At 39.7% G+C, this 19487-nt stretch overlaps 1 protein-coding gene across 1 annotated transcript in view; it reads right to left on the bottom strand.

The window, feature by feature from the left end:
- Window positions 1–6393: 6393 nt before the first annotated feature.
- The window catches only part of PLA2R1 (phospholipase A2 receptor 1), a 73316-nt gene continuing 60222 nt past the window's right edge, over window positions 6394–19487 (bottom strand). The window contains 4 exon segments of the mRNA XM_087949869.1: window positions 6394–6518; window positions 14264–14404; window positions 14731–14899; window positions 16961–17199. Of these exon segments, the coding sequence (XP_087805995.1) occupies window positions 6394–6518; window positions 14264–14404; window positions 14731–14899; window positions 16961–17199 (674 nt within the window).

The raw sequence follows: 19487 nt of genomic DNA, 5'->3' as shown, positions 1-19487 counted from the left end.
TGGATGGATGGATAGATAGAGAGAGACAGGTAGGTAGGTAGGTAGGTAGATAGATAGGTAGATAGATAAGATATATTGGTAGATAGATAGGCAGGCAGGCAGGCAAGAAGGTAGGAAGACAGACAGACAGACCTTATGGATGGATGGATAGGTAGGTAGGTAGATCTATATTGGTAGATAGATAGATAGATAGATAGATAGATAGATAGATAGATAGATAGATAGATAGATAGATAGACAGACAGACAGACAGAGGCAGGCAGGCAGGCAGGCAGGCAGACCTTTTGGATGGATGGATGGACAGACGGATGGATAGACAGAATGCGACAGCGGCGGCACTTTGGGAAAGTAAAGCAAAGCCGCCGCCATCGCAGTCGAGGCGCTGGCTCCAGAGTGGCGCAACAGTCAATGGGGTGAGCCTGCAGTGCCAGCACCTCGAACGCCCCCCTGTTGCCTTTTAGCGCCCCTCTGACTTGGGGATGCTAAGAGGCGGTAGGGGGCGTTCGAGGTGCTGGCACTGCAGGCTTACCCCACTGACTGTTGCACTGGAGCGGTGCAAGGGGCTCAATGGGGTGAGCCTGAGGAGCTGGCACGTCGAACGCAGCGGCGGGACGTTGCAAAAGTACAGCAAAGCTGTCTGCCCTGGGCTTCCTCAACCCTACCCTGCTCCAGGAAGGAGGGAACAGCACCGGCCTCTACGACGTGAGTGCCTTGGGGGGGCAGCTTGGAAGGCTGATCCCTGGTGGGAGGGGCAGCCTGTGAACTTGCTGTCAGGCACGGGAACTACAAAGAGGGACGGGCTTGGCTGAGCGGTATCCTGGATATTGGGCATGTGATCAAAGCCCCCCTTCCTCTACCTCCCCCTAGGTGATCCACAGATGCCATTGACTGTTGCACTGGAGCGGTGCATCGGAGCTGCTGCATTTGAGGTGCCGGCTCCGGAGCGGTGCAACAATCAATGGGGTGACCCTATGGGGCTGGCACCTCGAACGCCCCGCTTGCTTCTTAGCGCCCCCCTGCCGGCCCCCTTGCCTCTTAGCGCCCCCCTAAGGCATCCCACTGTCCCCCAGGGGCGGTACCGCCCACTTTGGGAACCACTGTTTTAAAGGGTCGTTGAAGCACTTGGAAGGAATACAAATCCTTCCATTCCTCACTATCCTGTCAGAGCTGAAGAAGTTTCTTAGATGAGAAGTGAAATGTCTTCAAAAGAAAAAAAACAGAAAGTCCAGTTGCCTCCTGAAAAAGCCCCTTTGGGACAACCATGACCTGGATGACTGAGAATCTCTACAGACTTTTAGCCATACAATTTGGGATGAACACCCTTTGAATGGTGTGGGAGTAGGAATGGATTTCCAGAGGAAAGAATTACAGATTGCAGGAACCAGCAGCACTACTCAGGTGATCCCGAGGACACAGATAAACCTCCAAGTGCTTCAACAACCCAAAAGGATGCAGATTACCAGCCAGGCATGATATTCCGCTCTGGAAAAAAAATCGGGGCCGGACAAAAGAGACCCCCCGCCGCGCGCCCGGGGAGCGCTCGCTGCTTTCCCTCGCCGGGCCGGGCGGCGGCGTGTTGCACGGAGGCTGGTCTGTGGCTGGCCCAGCTCCCTTTCCTGCCGCTCAGCGGCCTCCGCCGCACCGCCCGGGCTCCGCTCAGGTATCCGGCTGGGGCTGTCAGGAGTTGCTACCGCCGGCGCAGCTCACGCGGCTCAGTCCGCATTGCCTCGGGAAGGGAAAGGCAAAACCAGGAGCCGCTGCTGCCGTTGCAAGCGCTGCCGCGCTCTTCCTTTTTGCCTTTCCCTTCCTGAGGCAACGCGGGACTGGAGCTGCACGGAGCCGCGCCAGCAACTCCTGACTCGGGGCCTCCGAGGGGAGGGGAAGGAGGAGAAGGGTGGGGGGAAAGGAGGGGCGATTCCCAAAAAAATCGGAATTCCGATTTTAATCGGAAGAATATCATGCCTGACCAGCTGTCTGCAAGGACTATAAATCCTTCTATTCCCCACCATCCAGTCAGAGCAGAAGCAGCTTCTTGGATGAGAAACAAAACGACTTCAAAGAAAAAAAAAACAGTCCAGTTGCCTCCTGAAAAAGCACCTTTGGGACAATCATGACCTGTATGACTGAGAATCTCTACAGACTAATAGCTTTAAAATTTTCAGAGTTAATTAGATTTTTTTTTGTTTCTAATGCATCGTTGCAAAATTACAAACCAAGGGCTGAACTGGCCTAGTGAATGTTTTATTTTAGCTTTTCAAAAAGTGGAAGGGACAAAAGAAAAGAGGAGGGCAGGTTGGCTTCTCCTTGGTCCAGAACCTGGAAAACATTTTTACTGGACAATAATAGGATTTGATTTAACTGAAATAAGCATCATAGATGGACATGTTCCGGGGGTACCAGCTTCAATAGTAAACAAGAACACAAATGAATAATAGAATAACAGAGCTGGAGGGACCTTGGAGGTCTTCTAGTCCAGCCCCTTGTTCAGGCAGGAATCCCTATACCATTCCACACAGTCTCTTCTTAGAAACCTCCAGTTGGAGCACTCACAATGTCTGGAAGAAAGCTGCTCCACTGATTAATTGTTCTCACTGTTAGAAACATTCCTTCTCAGTTCTAGGCTGGATCTCTCTTTGATTAGTTTCCATCCACTGCTTATTGTCCTGCGTTCAGATGGGTCTTAATTGAGTCTTATTGCAGATCTTGTTCCATTAAATAAAAAAAATTGGACTACATGAAATAAATTTGGAGAGAGTGAAATGCCTACGTGTAGCCATATGATGTAATCAGTTTATGAAATTATTCTTGTTTACAAAGATGGGCGCCCATTTGCAGCAGCATTAGTTTTATTAAATGAATGAGGAGGTTGCATTAAAGGACATCATTCCTCTCCAGGCTGGAAATGAGAATGCTTTCTTCGGCAACAGGAGCTTCAGAGTGAGCTTCTGTAAGGCAATCATTTCTGAAGCACATGATAGTTCCAGATATGTGACTAGGCCTTGGTGAACACCACAAACAAGTCGCTATAGCACTAACAGCTATCAGCAATGCAGATAATATCACTAGGACCAATGTCGTATGATATGATCCTTGAAAAAGAGAGCGAGAAAGAAAAAACTTGATAGTAACAGTTTTAGCTTCATGTTTAGAAATTAAAATATGGGAAAGTGATGTCACATACCTTTCACTGCTGGTACTGCCGTCTCTTGAAAATCTGAAAAATAATGTATAATTAACTACCTCATGGTTAGAGATAGGAGCAATGTAGCTACCCTGTTTCTCCAGCAATACGGCCTCCCCCAATAGGAAGTCCCAGCATGTTTTATAGGCATGAAATGAAATTAAGCCCCTCCACCCCAAATTAAGGCCTATATTAAAACATGCGAAATGGGGGGGAATGGTGGTGGGGCTTGTCGTTAGAAAGTACTTTCGTTGCACACCCGGATACGGTGCTGCCTGCATTGACCCCGATACGAAGTGCCCCACCAATGCCAAGGTCAACATCCAAGCTGTCTCTGCCCGCCTGCCCGAAGATGCAAGGGGGGTGGAATTAAGTCACCCCAGAAAAGACGGCCTAGCCATTTTTTCGGGGCTCAAAAAAAAAAAAAGACCCGGCCTTATTATATGAGAAACACGGTAGGAGTAAGCACTGTGGTTGCACCAGTCCTAAGAACCTGTTGGGTGCCTGATTTAATTATTTTTAAAAGATATTTTATTTAAAAAAAAAACCCGATACATGAAATAAAAGTGTAAGTGCATTTGTATCTAGATCCTTGATAGGCCTTCTTAAACATCACAAATGGTAGTTTTACTTAGAACTGCATTTCACAGCCTAGAAAAAATATATCAAAAGATGGAATCATACAAAACGTCATGTTGAATTATACGAGAGAAGTCAAGAAGCATCCAGAGTTTATCCTCCGATAAATAACTATTTCTTTTCTGCACACCACAGCAACTATTCTGTGAACAAGCAAACCCAATCCCCAACTCCTATTTGCAGTTATTTTATATTTCTCCAAAACTTTAAAATCTGCCTATCAGCCTCAAAAGAATGACTGTCTTAGATTTAATAATTATATTTAGATGTTCCCCTTGAGCTAAATTTATCTCCTATGAAAAATATGAATGTTAAACAGCTTTGGTTAGATAATAACATCAACAGTTTACTTGAACAAATCATCAAGTTTAAGGATTTTTTTTCTGATGATTTTATTCAGTATATAGTGTTCAATGGGTATAAATATTTATAGCTTTTCCTTTTGTGAGTGTATTATTTAGAATAAAAATAGTTGCCACTAATTTTGGCCAAAATAATATCCAAAAGTACTGGGTTTGAAAGGGAACTGCCTAGGAGTAAGATAGCAATATTTTTGTTCAATTATCAGCTGATTCATGCACAAGTTTTTAATTTAGTGAAATGACACGGGAAAACCCCTGTCCAATTCATGCTTTCAAATGTGGAATGAGGTATATCCCATCTACAGCATTTCCCCCCATAAAGTATCTATGTCCAAATGATAAACATCAGCCTCACTGAATTTTCATTAGTTGTAGTTGGGATCTTTGCAAACCTTATGACACTGATGTCTTTTTTTAGAAGTCCAAATTCCTTAAGAGGTCCCAAATGTTTTATCCTCTCTGGGGACTGGTGGCTGCAAATAGTTTGCTTTTGGCCCAGCTAGGTCCATGTTTGCACAGAAGAAAGAGTTAATGTTTAAGCAACAATGTGGGGCTTACGGTTTCCTACCCTTCAATTAGAATGTAAAAAGAGAAATTCATACCTGTGTTGGCTTTACATACAAATCCTTTTTTCTCATGACAGGGTACTAACTTCCAGATGCCATCTGCAGTTGTCAAGACAATGCAGCTGTTTCCTGTCCATTGACCCACCTCAGTCTCCACAGTGCCCCAGTTTGAATACTGAACTGGAGAGCCATCAAACCATATTAACGTAGCATCTAAGGGCAACATTAGTGACGTCACTAAAAAGTTGAGAGACTCCAGAATCCATGCATAAGACCTCACAATTCTATTTATTATATCTTCCCATCCCTGGTATTTTCTTATATCTTACATCCCTATATGGATTTGAGAGGAAATATTTGTGAACAAACTACTATGTTTGCATCATTATTTATTCAAAAATTAAACAGTCCTGCAGCTTTGGAAATTAGGGGAGTGTCCTTCTAGCTCTAGTTATCTTCAAGGAAGATCGTGCATCATAACTGCAAGCTATTTCTCCTCATACAGTATTATCTAGAATAAGTCATTAAATGTTTATGAAAATGCAATTTACTTGGGAGCTGCCCATCTATGTTCTCTTTTTACAACATGAATTTATAGATATTTTGCAAGCTACTCAGAGTGTTTTGGAGGAAGTAGATTGCAAAGTAAACAATGAAAAACTAATGCATTCATTTTAGGTTCAAATTAATCTTTACTTCAGAGGTATTGCTATTCCTCTCTATTCCTTCAAAATACTTCTGCGTGTCATCCCTTAAACCTTTATGCAGAATGAAACAGCCTGTAAATATCTAAATGGATTTCCAATTATGCATCATCTTGTCTTATATTAAACAACTTTTTAAAAAAATCTCAGAGCTCCTTTATGAACCAGATGAATTTGTAAATATTTTCATTGTACGTTTAAACATGGGATATATAGACAAAGAATGTTGGTCCTAACAAAGCTGCAAAGAGAGCTAATGTGGGATAATGGTTAAAGCACAGGGTTAAAAGTAGAGAGATCTAAGTGCTAGTAAGCTAAGAGAATGATGGTTCTCTCTCTCTCTCAGCCCAAGATACTTAGCAGAGTTATAAGGATAGGGAAACTAAGAGGGAGAATTCTGCATATCACCTTGAGTTCCTGTATAAAAGGTGCAATATAAATGTAATAAAGTATGGGGACTAGTTTATTGCACACATGCTTCCAAACTTCGTTAGAATTGAAAGCATGTCAAAGGTTAATGAGGAGAGAAAAAAAAGAGTAGAGACGGCTAAATAAAACTGGCATCCTTTCCACAGAATAATAAGAAAGTGGTAATAGCTATAGCAACAGCACTTTGACTTTTGTACTGCTTCACAGTGCTTTACATCCCTCTCTAAGTGGTTTACAAAGTCAGCATATTGCCCCCAACAATCTGGGTCCTCATTTTACCGATCTTGGAAGGATGGAAGGCTGATGAGCAAACAAAATGCTTAGCTCATTACAAAACTGAAAATGCAGTAGGAACTAAGGGGACCTACAATCAGAATATAAAGTAAAACACATATCATTTGCATGTTGTTTAATTGGTGGCCCAGCTAATTTTAACTACCAAAGAAATTACATATATATGCTCTGTGCCAAAATTTCAAATAGTTGGATGTGACTTCTTCCCTGACTTCTGTTCACTTACTATCCATAAGGAAGTGAGTATTCAACCAAATCATTTCAACCAAAGAGCCAAAAGAATGTAGTTCTTCTAAAAGAAAAATATTTTCATCTCTGCCTTTGATTGTTAGAAGATTAGAACCTGAAAATGAACAGATGTATCATTAAGTAAATATACTTAGAATATTAAAGTATGCTCATGTAAGATTTTAGGTTTATTTAGAATTTGCTTTAAAGAGCAGAATTCCCACATTATGTATTTAATCAATTTGCTGCAAGATTTCTGGATTAAGATTATAAAACAGCCAAATTAAACAAACACAATGTAAAATCTACAACAATTTAAAATAGTCACAAAAGCAAATCCAGAGGCACAGAAGAACAGCAGTACAAGAACCATTTTTTAAAAAAAACAACAACCCAAAACTAAAAAATCTGAGGGAAATCACTTTTTCCTCCCAGCATTGAATGCAAAAATGCTATGGATAGGCAATTGTGCCTAAAAAGGTTGGTCCATAACCAGGGCACAACTACTAAGAAGACCTTTTATTTTTAGTTATTTCTGTCTTTATCAGATTTATATAGCCGCCATCTCATTAAAAGCGAGTCTGGGTGGTGTATAAGAATTAATAAAGCCAGATACATAAAAACACTCATAAAAATATAAAAATCCTTATTAAGATTATTGAAACACAGTTTGGTGTAGTAGTTTATGCCTAAGGCCTACAAATCAGAAGGCTGTCTGTTTTACCCTTGCCTTAGGCACGAAAGCTATTTGGGTGACTTTGGGCCAGTCTTTCTCTTTTTCAGCCCAACCGACCTCACAAGGTGGCGGTTGTGGGGAAACGAGGAGGAAGAAGGAATGTTAAGTATGTTTGCTGCTTTTAGTTTCTTATAATGTAATAAAGGTGGTATAAAATAAACTCTAATCAACAAAAATTAAAAAGAAGATACTATAAAACATTCAAAATATACAAACCATGCAGAGAGAACAAAAAAATCAACCATAGTGGAGCCATCTAAGAATGAATCCGGATTCCCTGGGATTCCACCAGGCCTGGTGTCATAATCCGATTTTAAGGAACTTCTGAAATGATAGCCGGGATGGAACTAACCTGACTTTGTGTGTGTGTGTGTGTGTGTGTGTGTGTGTGTGTGTGTGTGATATTCCATAAGGAAGACACCACAACAGAAGAGGCCCGCCTCCTGGGAGCCATTAATTGTAAATCCCTATTAGCTGGTATCCCTACCATGCTTTCTCTGCCAAGCATTTCCAGGAGTGGGAACTCGAATGCACAGATGCCCTGCCTTTTTTCTCCCTCAATGATTGTAGCTATCCTCCAAATTCAGGCCTGCATTGAAAACCCTTACTGATTGTTAGGGTTTGAGAATTAACCCCTAGAAGAGTATTGCAGCAGTAGTCAAGCCAGGCAACCAAACGAGAGCGGAAGGGCCCCAGAGTATACACACACTGAACACAAACACTGTTTGTAGTTTAAATAGTTTTTAATCCAGTTAGAGTTTAAGCATTGTCATTCAGTCCATTAAGTCATTCACAGTATTTCCATCCAGTAAGACTCACTAGTATAGTCCAAGTTAAGAGTCCTTGCAATATCTTTATCAGCCGATAAAGATATCTTCTCCTCCTCCGGTTTCACTCTCCAGAGAAACAAACGCTGGATATTCAGTAGAATTACGCAGTAATCAGCAAACAGTAGCAAACAATAACAGTTCAGTCACAGCACTAACAGTCAGTAATCACAGTTAGTCGCAGCAGCACACAGTAACAGTCAGTAACAGGCAGCAAGCTTTCCAGCTTCTAATGCTTCCTTATATTGTAACTTCTAGCCGCACCCTTAATCGGCTAATTGCCTGCTGCATTGTGCTTAAAGTGATAAGCACTTAAACCATGATATCTAAGTTTTATATATTTATTCACCCAAACCATATTTGGTATCAATGTTATACCTAACATACTCCCCTTTGGGTGAAATAAATATATAATACCTTTACAATCTTATCCCATATTTTTCACAACTCTCCTGGTGCTTACTGGCACCTTGGGCTTTAGTAAAATTATCAGCTAAATTGTCCTCCGACATACAGTACTCTAGCTGAATCATCTTACTTCTTACAGATTGTCTCACGTTTAGGTATCTTAGATCTGTATGCTTGCTCCTTGTTTTTACTCCAATATTTGTGGCCATTTGAATTGCTGCCTGATTATCTTCATGTATAATTATAGGATAATCTACAGTTATACCTATATCAATTAACATTTTTTTATACATTATTAATTCTGTACATAACAATGATAAACAGGAGAATTCTGCCTCCATAGTAGACAAACTTATATACTGTTGTCTTATTGACTTCCAGCCTATTAATGTCTTACCCAGCATTATGGCTGTTCCTGAAGTCGACTTTCTAGTGTCTCTTTCTGATGCAAAGCTAGCATCTGCATAAGCACTCAAAATTAAATCACCCTTTGGTTCTAAATACAATGAATAATTCATTGTCTTTTTAAGATATCTTAATATCCTCTTAGCTGCAATCCAGTGTCTTTCACATGGTGCAGAATTTAATCTAGCCAACTGATTCACGCAGTACGATATATCTGGTCTAGACCAATTACTAATATAACTCAAACTACCAATTAAAGATTGATAAATCACCTTATCAAACTCAGGACTTTGTTCATCAGTGTTGCTAAACTCCTGACTCATTGGAGTCTTAGCTGGCTTACAAAGCTCCATCTTGTAATCTTTTAGTAATTTGCTTATCTTATCTTCCTGAGATATCTTAAAACCTTTCCGTGTTTTCTTTATATTCAAACCGAGATACTTCTTTATCTCCCCTAATTGCTTGATCTTTATTCTCTTTCCTAATGATGCTATTATTTTATTTGCTTCATCATTAGTTTCAGTTATCAATGCAATATCATCTGTGAATAGTAATAATAATGATACTTTCCCATTTGTCTCCCTCTTAAACAAACATGGATCGGCTAAACCAGCTTTAAATCCTATATTGTCTAGTTCCTTTACAATATACTGATTCCATTCATAGCCTGATTGTTTTAGACCATAGAGACTTTTCTTTAACAACCAACAATCATTATTATCCTTATTTTCACTTTTAATACCAACAGGTTTTTTCATATAAATAATATGTTTTAATGGGGCGTGCAAGTAAGCAGTTTCCACATCTAGATGGTTAACTATATAGTTTTTACTAGCTGCCCACACTAAAGCTGCCCTCAAGGTTGCTGCCTTAAGACTAGGTGCAAACACCTCATCATAGTCATTGGCATTCTGCCTAAAACCTTGGGCTACTAACCTTGCCTTATGGATTAAATTACCATCTTTATCTATTTTTACCTTAAATATCCATTTGCAGCCAATGGATTTCTTTCCTACAGGTAATTTGGCATTTTCATACACCTTCATATCTCTTAATGAATTCAGTTCCTTATTCATTGCTGCATACCATTTTTCTTTTTCCTTATTAGGATACTTTTAATTTCTTCAACATAATTAGGAACTTGATTAATCTGGCACACTGTGTTAGCCTGGTACCTATCAGGCGGTCTAGATATACGTGTAGTTCTTCTGGGAATTACAGGGCTTACAGGAGGACTTTGTTGAACTACTACCTGTTCATCTTCCTCATCCTGTTCAGCTATTGAATCTGTTTCTTCCTTTATGGGCACTATTTCATCCTGTATTTGTCTCTTTACTTTATTTTTAAAGTTACAGGGATAACTAATGGGATTTCTATAGGATTCAATAATTACATCTTTATTGGCATCCTGTTCTAATTTCTCCCATCCTTCATGTTCTAGAAATTGGGCACTAGCACTACATAACACTTTAGATGTGCCTTTCTCCCAAAATCTATATGCCCTATGGTTTGCCTGATAACCAATGAAGAAATATCTTTTAGCTCTATGTTGCCCTTTTTTTCTGATTTGTGCAGGAATATGCACCCATGCTGGTGCACCAAATGTGTGCAGGTAACTTAGGTCAGGTTTCCTGCCATGCCATCTGGTGAATGGTATTTCACCTGTTGTTGTATTAACAACGTTGTTCAATATGTTATTAGCACACATTGTAGCCTCCCCCACAAAGAATCAGGTAACCCAGAATCATTTAACATTGTTCTAACCATTGCCTGTAGTGTTTGGCCTCTTCTTTCAATAAAAGCGTTATGTTCTGGCCTGTATGGAGCAGACTTCTTATGCTCTATTCCTGCTATCTTAAGTCTGTTCTGGAATTTGTTATTAACAAATTCGTGCCATTATCTGTCACCAGGGTTATCAGTTGCCGTTTAGACTTTCTTTCAGCAAACCTAAGCCAATTGAAAAATGTTGATATGTTTCAGTTTTGCTTTTCATTAAATAGCAAAACCCATATCTAGAATAATGGTCCATAATGCTCAGTATATATCTAGCACCCCCATACTGGGTTTCTTTGGACCTATTATGTCTGCAAATACTACTTCTAAAGGTTCTTTTGTTTTGAAACCATTTAGCCTATTTGCAGGCAATACCTTGCTCTTATCTTCACAGCAAACATTACAACGCAAATATTTATCACAAGGTTTTAACCTTATTCCTTCAGATAACTCAACTGTACGTTTTAGCATTTTAAAATTTACATGCCCCAAACGCCTATGCAATAAATGGATACATTCATCATGAGGCTTTATATTATTAAATACAGTTTGAGCCTCCCTTTCTTACTATTATCTAAGACATATAATGTTCCATTTAAAGCTGCAGTTACCCTTTTGTTATCTTTTTCAATTATGCAATTATTATCTTTAAAAGTAATTACATAACCTAATTTATCTAATACCCTTACTGAAAGCAAATTAAACTTTAGTTGCGGTACATACAACATTTTTATATCCTGGTTTATGTACGGACAACGTGCAAAACCTTGACCTTTCGCTTTCAGGTTCCAGCCGTTAGCAAGAGATATATGTTGAGAACTTGTAGACATTTTTATAAATTTTGTCTTATCTCTTGTGATGCAGTGGGATGCGCCACTGTCAACCACCCATAAATTATTCTTCACATCAGAGTTGCTAAACGTGGCTAGTTCAAATGCTTTCTTTGGCTTTTTTTACATTCTGGCTTTTTCTCTTTTTGCAGAATCTTGCCAAATGTCCTCTGCCTCCACAATTAAAACACTTTTTAATTGTGTATGCTGTCGAAGATAAATTCTCTTCTTCCGGTGCTTTACTTTGCTTTGCTGGTTTCTTACAAGCTTTGAAGATAATTTCTCTTCTTTCTTATCTTCTCTCAGCTCGTCACGCTCACGCCTTCTTCTGGCTTCTTCTAGTAGCCTGCCTGTAATCTCGGTTAATGAGAGGCTTTCTTTTGGCAATACTTCCAACGAAGTCACATAGTCATCATAGCTTTGATCTAATGAAGATAATATTATGTAGACTTGTTGCAGTTCATTAAATATAAGCTCTTTTTCTTGCAAATCTTGAAAAATGCTCTTCATACAGTTTAAATGAACTAACATATCTCCATTCCTCTGAAGATGCGTTGAAAAAGCTTCCGTGTAAGATTTATATGTGCTCCTACACTGTCCCGAACATAAATCTTCCTGAGGTTCTCCCAGCAGTTTGCAGCATTTTCTTCTCCACGAATATGGACAAGCTGCTGATCACAGAGAGTCAGTCCTATGATGCATAAAGCCTGCTCATTCTTCAGTTTAAAGTCTTGTAACTTTTCTTTATCATCATCATTAGCAGGATCCCAGCTACTCACATCTGGTGGGTTTGCTATAATGTCCCACAAACCTTCTCTGCGTAGAAGTAAACTACATTTCATTGACCATGAAACATAGTTTGTTCCATCCAGCCTGGATATCATGGACAATTGTGACAAATTTACTTGTGCCATTACTCTTCAGATATTTTGACTATTTTAAACTAATTAAAACAGTTTGTATTTTACAGTAATGTGCAACTCACACCAACTCTCTCTGCTATATCCTGGTTAGTTAGACTATGCTGCTGGGCCCATAACCAGTGTTATGGTTTTGAGAATTAACCCCTAGAAGAGTATTGCAGCAGTAGTCAAGCCAGGCAACCAAACGAGAGCGGAAGGGCCCCAGAGTATACACACACTGAACACAAACACTGTTTGTAGTTTAAATAGTTTTTAATCCAGTTAGAGTTTAAGCATTGTCATTCAGTCCATTAAGTCATTCACAGTATTTCCATCCAGTAAGACTCACTAGTATAGTCCAAGTTAAGAGTCCTTGCAATATCTTTATCAGCCGATAAAGATATCTTCTCCTCCTCCGGTTTCACTCTCCAGAGAAACAAACGCTGGATATTCAGTAGAATTACGCAGTAATCAGCAAACAGTAGCAAACAATAACAGTTCAGTCACAGCACTAACAGTCAGTAATCACAGTTAGTCGCAGCAGCACACAGTAACAGTCAGTAACAGGCAGCAAGCTTTCCAGCTTCTAATGCTTCCTTATATTGTAACTTCTAGCCGCACCTTAATCGGCTAATTGCCTGCTGCATTGTGCTTAAAGTGATAAGCACTTAAACCATGATATCTAAGTTTTATATATTTATTCACCCAAACCATATTTGGTATCAATGTTATACCTAACATTGATTTTAAACTATCTTCCCAGACAGGATCTAATAAGTACTTGCTTTCACAAGCTTTTCACCAAGGCCTTCCTACACGTTCCTCAACTGCAATGGAGAGTCATGGGGAAAAAATATCTCATTGGAGAGAAATGCCCGGGGCCTACCTTGATATCTTATAGCCCAAGTCATGTATCTTTATTATGCGTCAGAGACAAAAATAACAACAACCAAAAATAAAAAGGAAACATGTTACAAATGTAACAAAAAGGCTCTGTGATTATGCTTAGTCAACTTGGCTATTAGTAATGCAAGAATTCGACTGGCTTCCATTACAAACTTCACAATGGTAAGAGTTATTTTAGGATCTTGATATGTCAAAAGAAACTACATAAAATTCCTCTGTCTGGATTAAAATGGACTAAAAAGAGTTTATTGCAATTGCTCAGTAAAAGCTAAATAAAAATAAAAGATGAGCTCATGATTCAACACTTCCCTTTTCTAAGAAAGCCTTTTTATCTTAGGGGATTTTCCAGACTTCACCATCCAGCACAGCTGAAAGCAAGAATTCCAGCCCAGAGAAGGATTTAAAATGTTAGCTTTAGTATCAGATTGAAATTTCCGTTGCATTATTTAATGCTGTTTTTAAAGTAGTTTGTTATTAACAGATTGTTAATAACCTGTTATTAGATAGGGAAATTATAATCATAACTATTGTCACTCCAAATTCAATGGCTCCCAAGTTTTTCCAGGGGCAATTTATTTAACACATTAGATTTGCTCATGGTTTAGGAGCACATTTTGTATGAAAAACCAATTACCTCTGCCTGTATATTAAGATTTTCAATGGGGAACTTCCAAAAGGAAAATGGTCTTCTCATTAGTTGCACCACTGGTATGGAGCTCTACAAATAACATTCTGTAGATACACCATCCTATATGCTGTACACACAGATGGAGTGCTGTAACCAGATAGATGTGCTTTTATCTCTTACTGCCCTTTGGACAATCTAGCCATCATTTTCTTGAGCCTTTTAAAGGCACTTTATTCAAGCTGACTTTCTTATGCTATAACTTAGTAGCTTTGAGGAATATAATTATCAGTATATATTTATTTCTTACGGATATTTCTATGTTACTCCATTCTAAATGGCTTAATGACATACAAAAGTAGTAGATGAAAAATAACAGAAGAAACAAACCAAGGGTGCTGGATAGGCAATCCGACAGAGCTTGGCCCCAAATTTAAAAGCTTCTTACCTTGTCTTTTGCAAAACTCCAATGCTTCATAAAAGTTCAGATTCTCAAAAACAGTGGAGAAGCTGTAGCAATTACTGTTAAACCTTATCCAAGGTATGGTCTTTTCATCACACAGTTCCTTATTTTCCATTGATTTCTTCTCTGACAAGAGGAACAAGTGGAAGCATTTTTTTTTCAGCATTATCACAAACATCGCCTTTGTTCATAAAGTTTGCGTTTTTAAAACTTAATTTGTTGAAGCACATGATTTTAATGTCAACTGCGATTTTGTATAACCTGCGCCTTGGTATTGGCAGAAAATTGGGCAACTCTGCTATTATCTTGTGTTCTAATGAATCCCACTCCCTCCAAATCTTCAAGCATTACCTAATTTTTAATATCCCTGATTCAATTGCGACTTTCAAATAAGCCAAAGTGGGTTATCTTTACCAAAAGCGTTTCAATGTTTAACATAAGAGCCAACTTACTTGGTGAAATATGGCAAACTGCACCATTCAAAAGCTTTTCACAGTCAGTATTTTTCCAATGTCCATTAATATCAATGTAAACACAGTGTCCCAAACTTCGTCTTTCCTCTTCTCTCCAAAATGTAAAAAAAGGCCTGGTGCCATCTGACCACTCAAAGTGAAGGCCATTCTGCCAAAAGAAACATCTGATTGGTCTCTGTGGGTTATTAACTCAAGAGGCTTTTATGCAGCAACTACAGTTTGATGAGGTACTTCATGCTACAGAAATGAAACAATTCTGCTTAAAGAGAGGAGCAATTTAAAAGTCTTGAGTAAACCAATCTGGTCTTGCTTGTCCAGTAGTTCCAGTTATCTGGAAGAGACTTCAGAGCATTTTCTAAAGCCTCTTCCAGTTAATAGAGCTGCCAGATAAGAAGCTTAAGAGCAACATGAGATGAAGCACTGTGCCTGCTTTGCTTTTTTTGAAGCAGGAGCCAAGGGTCTATTACTCCATAAAGCAGCTTCTAAGGGAGATTTGACATGAACCTTTTTTTTTTAAGCCAAGCATCTCTACCAAGCTTGTCTTTTTACTACTTACTTGGAATTAATATACTTTATTCACTCTCCTTTCCAAGAAAGGGATGTAAATGTTTAGAAAAGTTATTTTCCCTGTTTAATATTCACAGAAAACTACTGATCATTCGTTTTTTTTTAAAAAGGAAGCTGCTTTATCCTATCATTGAACCTTCTTTCTCTTGCCAATACTGAGGTTCCAAACAGGAATGTTCCATTTCTTGCCTACAAAAGACAGTGTTATTGATGAAGTGAGGCCTTTCCCATTTTAAAATTGAAATGTTTTTCAATATATAATGAGAAACAAAGACATTGACAAACATGAAGTGTGATCAAGTTATTTTTAAGGTTCGGTTTTCATGGATGTTAAAGCATATCAAGGAATCGAGAAATCAGCTCCCTGCAGGACAAAAGTCATCTCTACAACACTTTTAATACAGTACAATATTTCCCCCTGCTGAATGGAAAGGAAATTCTCTCTTCTGCATGCAGACCCTTTTGTCATCCTAAAATGATGACATCCTGAGTGTTGGAGTCATCCTCAATGGAAGAGTTCTCAAAATGGTGTATACAGTCTACCGGCAGAGATGTTACTGTACCTATGCCATGTCCCATTGTAGGGAGTTTTATGTCTCACATCCTCCCTGGTGTGGAACTGAAATTTCTCTGTTTTACATAGCCACGTGCGGTTTTCATTTTTATTGACCACTTAGAAGCAACATACGATCAATTTCATCCCCTTTAGCAACAGTGGTGCAGTGGTTAGAGTGAAGTACTGCAGGGTACTTCTGCTGACTGCAATTTGGTAGTTCAAATTCCACCAGGCTCAAAGTTGACTCAGCCTCCCATCCTTCCGAGGTGGGTAAAATGAAGACTCAAATTGTTGGGGGCAATAGGCTGACTCTGTAAACCATTTAGAAAGGGCTTTAAAGCATTGTAAAGTGGCATATAAGTCTAAATGCTATTGCTATTTAGGATGCACCCAATGTGGATAGTCAGCTGTTAATTGTATGGGGTTAAAGGGAAGGATATATAGAAGCATGGTGTGTCATATAGTACACCTGTAGCCCCCAACCTTTTGAACCCCATACAAAATTTTTCCATGGACTATAGGGGGTGTAATTTCATGTGCTACCTGTATCCCGTGGATGGAGCTTAGTTTGCTTGTGCGTCCCAGTTTCTGGCATGCCACATCCTGATCCATGGACCAGGGGTTGTGGACTCATGATGTACACCACTATCCATGTCTGATGAAATTCCAAAGAAGGTGAAACCAGTCAAGTGATACCTCCTGGCAATCAACGTAATTGGACAGGAGAAAAGAACCTCTAACCTTAACCCACCCTTGTCCTCCACAAGGGAAGGGAGATAAAACATGACTTCATCATTACTGTTTTTATAACAGAATTCCACCCTGGAATAAAATATGAAAACTCCAGGTCTACAATTTTATATCCCTTTTAACTGTATCACTGTTGTTGTTAGGGACACTGTTAGGAAGCACATTTACTTACCCTAACTTTTGCCTTAAATATCTTCACTGAGTTAAATTCACAAAGAGTTAAATTAACTTCAAAGTATTTTTGCATGCAGTTGCTGGACATCTTTAGTTACTCTCCTGAAAATTTGAATGCACTTAATAAACGACATCAATTTGACAAAAATTTGAAATACCTACATCTGAAGTGAACAATCCAATCCAGTGAGCGTAACCCACTCGATTTATCATTACGGTAAGGAAAGCTTGGTGGTAGTAGTCTGCAATGCTGACCAATTCAGCCCCAATTTTTTTGCACATTTGTGAAGCCATGTACCAAGTCATACTGCCATTGATCAATGTATATGTCCTATTTGCATATTCTAAAGTATCCGGGATTGGGTACATCACCGAAGGAGCAATGATATGTCTAGAAGTATCTGTGATAGAGAAGATCAAGAGTCATTTGAATTTTTTTTTAAAAAAGCTCAACATTAAGACACTGAACGTTTTCAAACAAGCTATAGTGGGTAAAATGAGGACCCAAATTGTTGGGGGCAATATGCTGACTCTGTAAACAGCTTAGAGAGGGCTGTAAAGCATTGTAAAGCGGTATGTAAGTTTAAGTGCTATTACTATTGCTATAGCCATCTCTGAAAGAAATATATAAGTGACAAATATTGCAAGCTATTAGAGTTGTGAGAGGGAAGGCGGCCTGAGATTACCTAGCACCTGGGTTGATGGTACCTGCCCCTTTAAGACCTCCCCCAGGCCAGACAAGCTGCTTAGCAAAGAGCTGCTATAAAACCCCTGCAGCAAAGCAGCTGGGTGTGTTGTGTTGGTTGTGGTCACTGATGTGCTAGTTTTGGAGGGTGCAGAAGGGCTCCGGGAATGAGGAGGGTTGTGGATTTTTAATCCAAATAGGAAACTGGAAGCAACCTAAGGGAAAAGGAGAATTGGAGAAGCTCACTCCTAATAATAAAACAGCTTCTTGGATGAGAAATGGATATTCCCAGGAGACCTAGGAAGGGGATGGAATCAAACTGGGATTACCACCCAAGGATTTGCCGGTGTCTGATACCTGGGTGGCTAAGAGCAGTGTTGGCGCAGTGGTTAGAATGCAGTATTGCAGGCTAATTCTGCTGACTGCCAGCAGTTTGGCAGTTCGAGTTTCATCAGCTCCAAATTGACAGCCTTCCATCCTTTCCAAGGTCGGTAAAATGAAGACACAGATGGTTCGGGGAAATATGCTCTGTAAACTGCTTAGAGAGGACTGCAAAGGACTGTGAAGTGGTATATAAGTTGAAGTGTTATTATTATTGCTAAAACAAGGCCAAGGAGTGGGACATTTAGAGTTTGTGGAGCCCACTGAACTGCTATTGAAAAAAGAACTCTGTGACAAGAGTGTAGATAAAAAATAAGCCAAGTGGTAGATTAATACTATTCCTTGTCAACCTCCCCCAAACCAGTATTTTCCACATGTGCTGAATAATCCTTGCAACAAAAGAAGCTTGTGGAAGAGTGCCCTTGCTTACCTGTGCTCTGTACTGCCTGCCCCCCCTGTAAGCCTGCCCATGCTCAATTGCACCTGGTTGTGACTCCTGTCAGCCGGCCTGGCTCAGTAGTGCCTGTATGAGGCAATCACCCACCCACCTGCAGTTCTCACCTGTTGGCCTGCTTGCCTAGGAGTCTAGTCACATGAGATCCTCTCTTAATGACCTGTGAAGTGTCTGGGTTACAATGCCAATTGAGACAGCTGAGTTTGCTAGCGCTGTGTGATGCAATGTGGCACCATGCTATATGACCACATCACTTAGCAATGGAAATTCTAGTTTTAATTGCTATTATAACCTGATGACAATCTGAACTTTGAAAATTACCCTACCTATAAAGCAGGAATACCACCAAATCACCTAGAAGGGTACTCAAATTTAAGTACCTGCTATATTCACTGTTCCCTTATCTTTAATCTGTAAAAAAAATTCCTATAAACAGTTTTGGTAAGCATTCTTATTTGCAGAAAGATGTCATAATTCTTTTAGTTTTTCTGTACCCTTTTGTCCCATTTTCATTCTTGTCATCGGGTAGAATAATTTCTTCCCCAACACCACAGTCATTCAGAATTTTGTATAGTATAATTTTTCCCAAAATTGCTTCATCGATTATCACCATTTGCCAAAGTCTAACACTGAACAGTTGCCAATCATGGTGTAAGAGTATATGTTGAACTAGCAGCTACAATCATAAATAAAAGCCCTATCCCTGAAGTAGATATCTTCCATCCTATCTATAAGGGGAATCCCTCTGCACATACACCTATACAAAGCATCCGACATTGAAATAGAAGCATTCACTTTCTTAAAGTAGATCTTTTGTGAATTGGAACTCTGTGCAGCTTTAGATCAGTGTCTCTCACTGGGAACTTCAATTCCCAGAATTCCTCAGCCAGCCTGGATGGTTGGGGTATTCTGAGAGTTGAGGTCTACCCATCCTGGATGGTTGGGGTATTCTGAGAGTTGAGGTCTACCCATCATAAAGTTGTCAAGGCTGAGAAACACTATTTTAACTCATGGATAATTGCTGGATGGATCATTTAGGTCAGGGGTGTCAAATTCAAGGCCCAGGGGCCAGATCCGGCCAATGGGGTGCTTAGATCTGGCCCATGGAACCACCCTGGAAACAGCGAAAGACAGGCCTATGGTGCCTCTGCCAGCAAAAACAGAGCTGT

This window comes from Notechis scutatus, chromosome 1 (assembly GCF_049901735.1).
Source record: "Notechis scutatus isolate UNSWTSFEM ecotype Mainland chromosome 1, rNotScu1.2, whole genome shotgun sequence".
NCBI classification, from domain to species: Eukaryota; Metazoa; Chordata; class Lepidosauria; order Squamata; family Elapidae; genus Notechis; species Notechis scutatus.
This window is presented reverse-complemented; position numbering and strand designations above follow the sequence as displayed.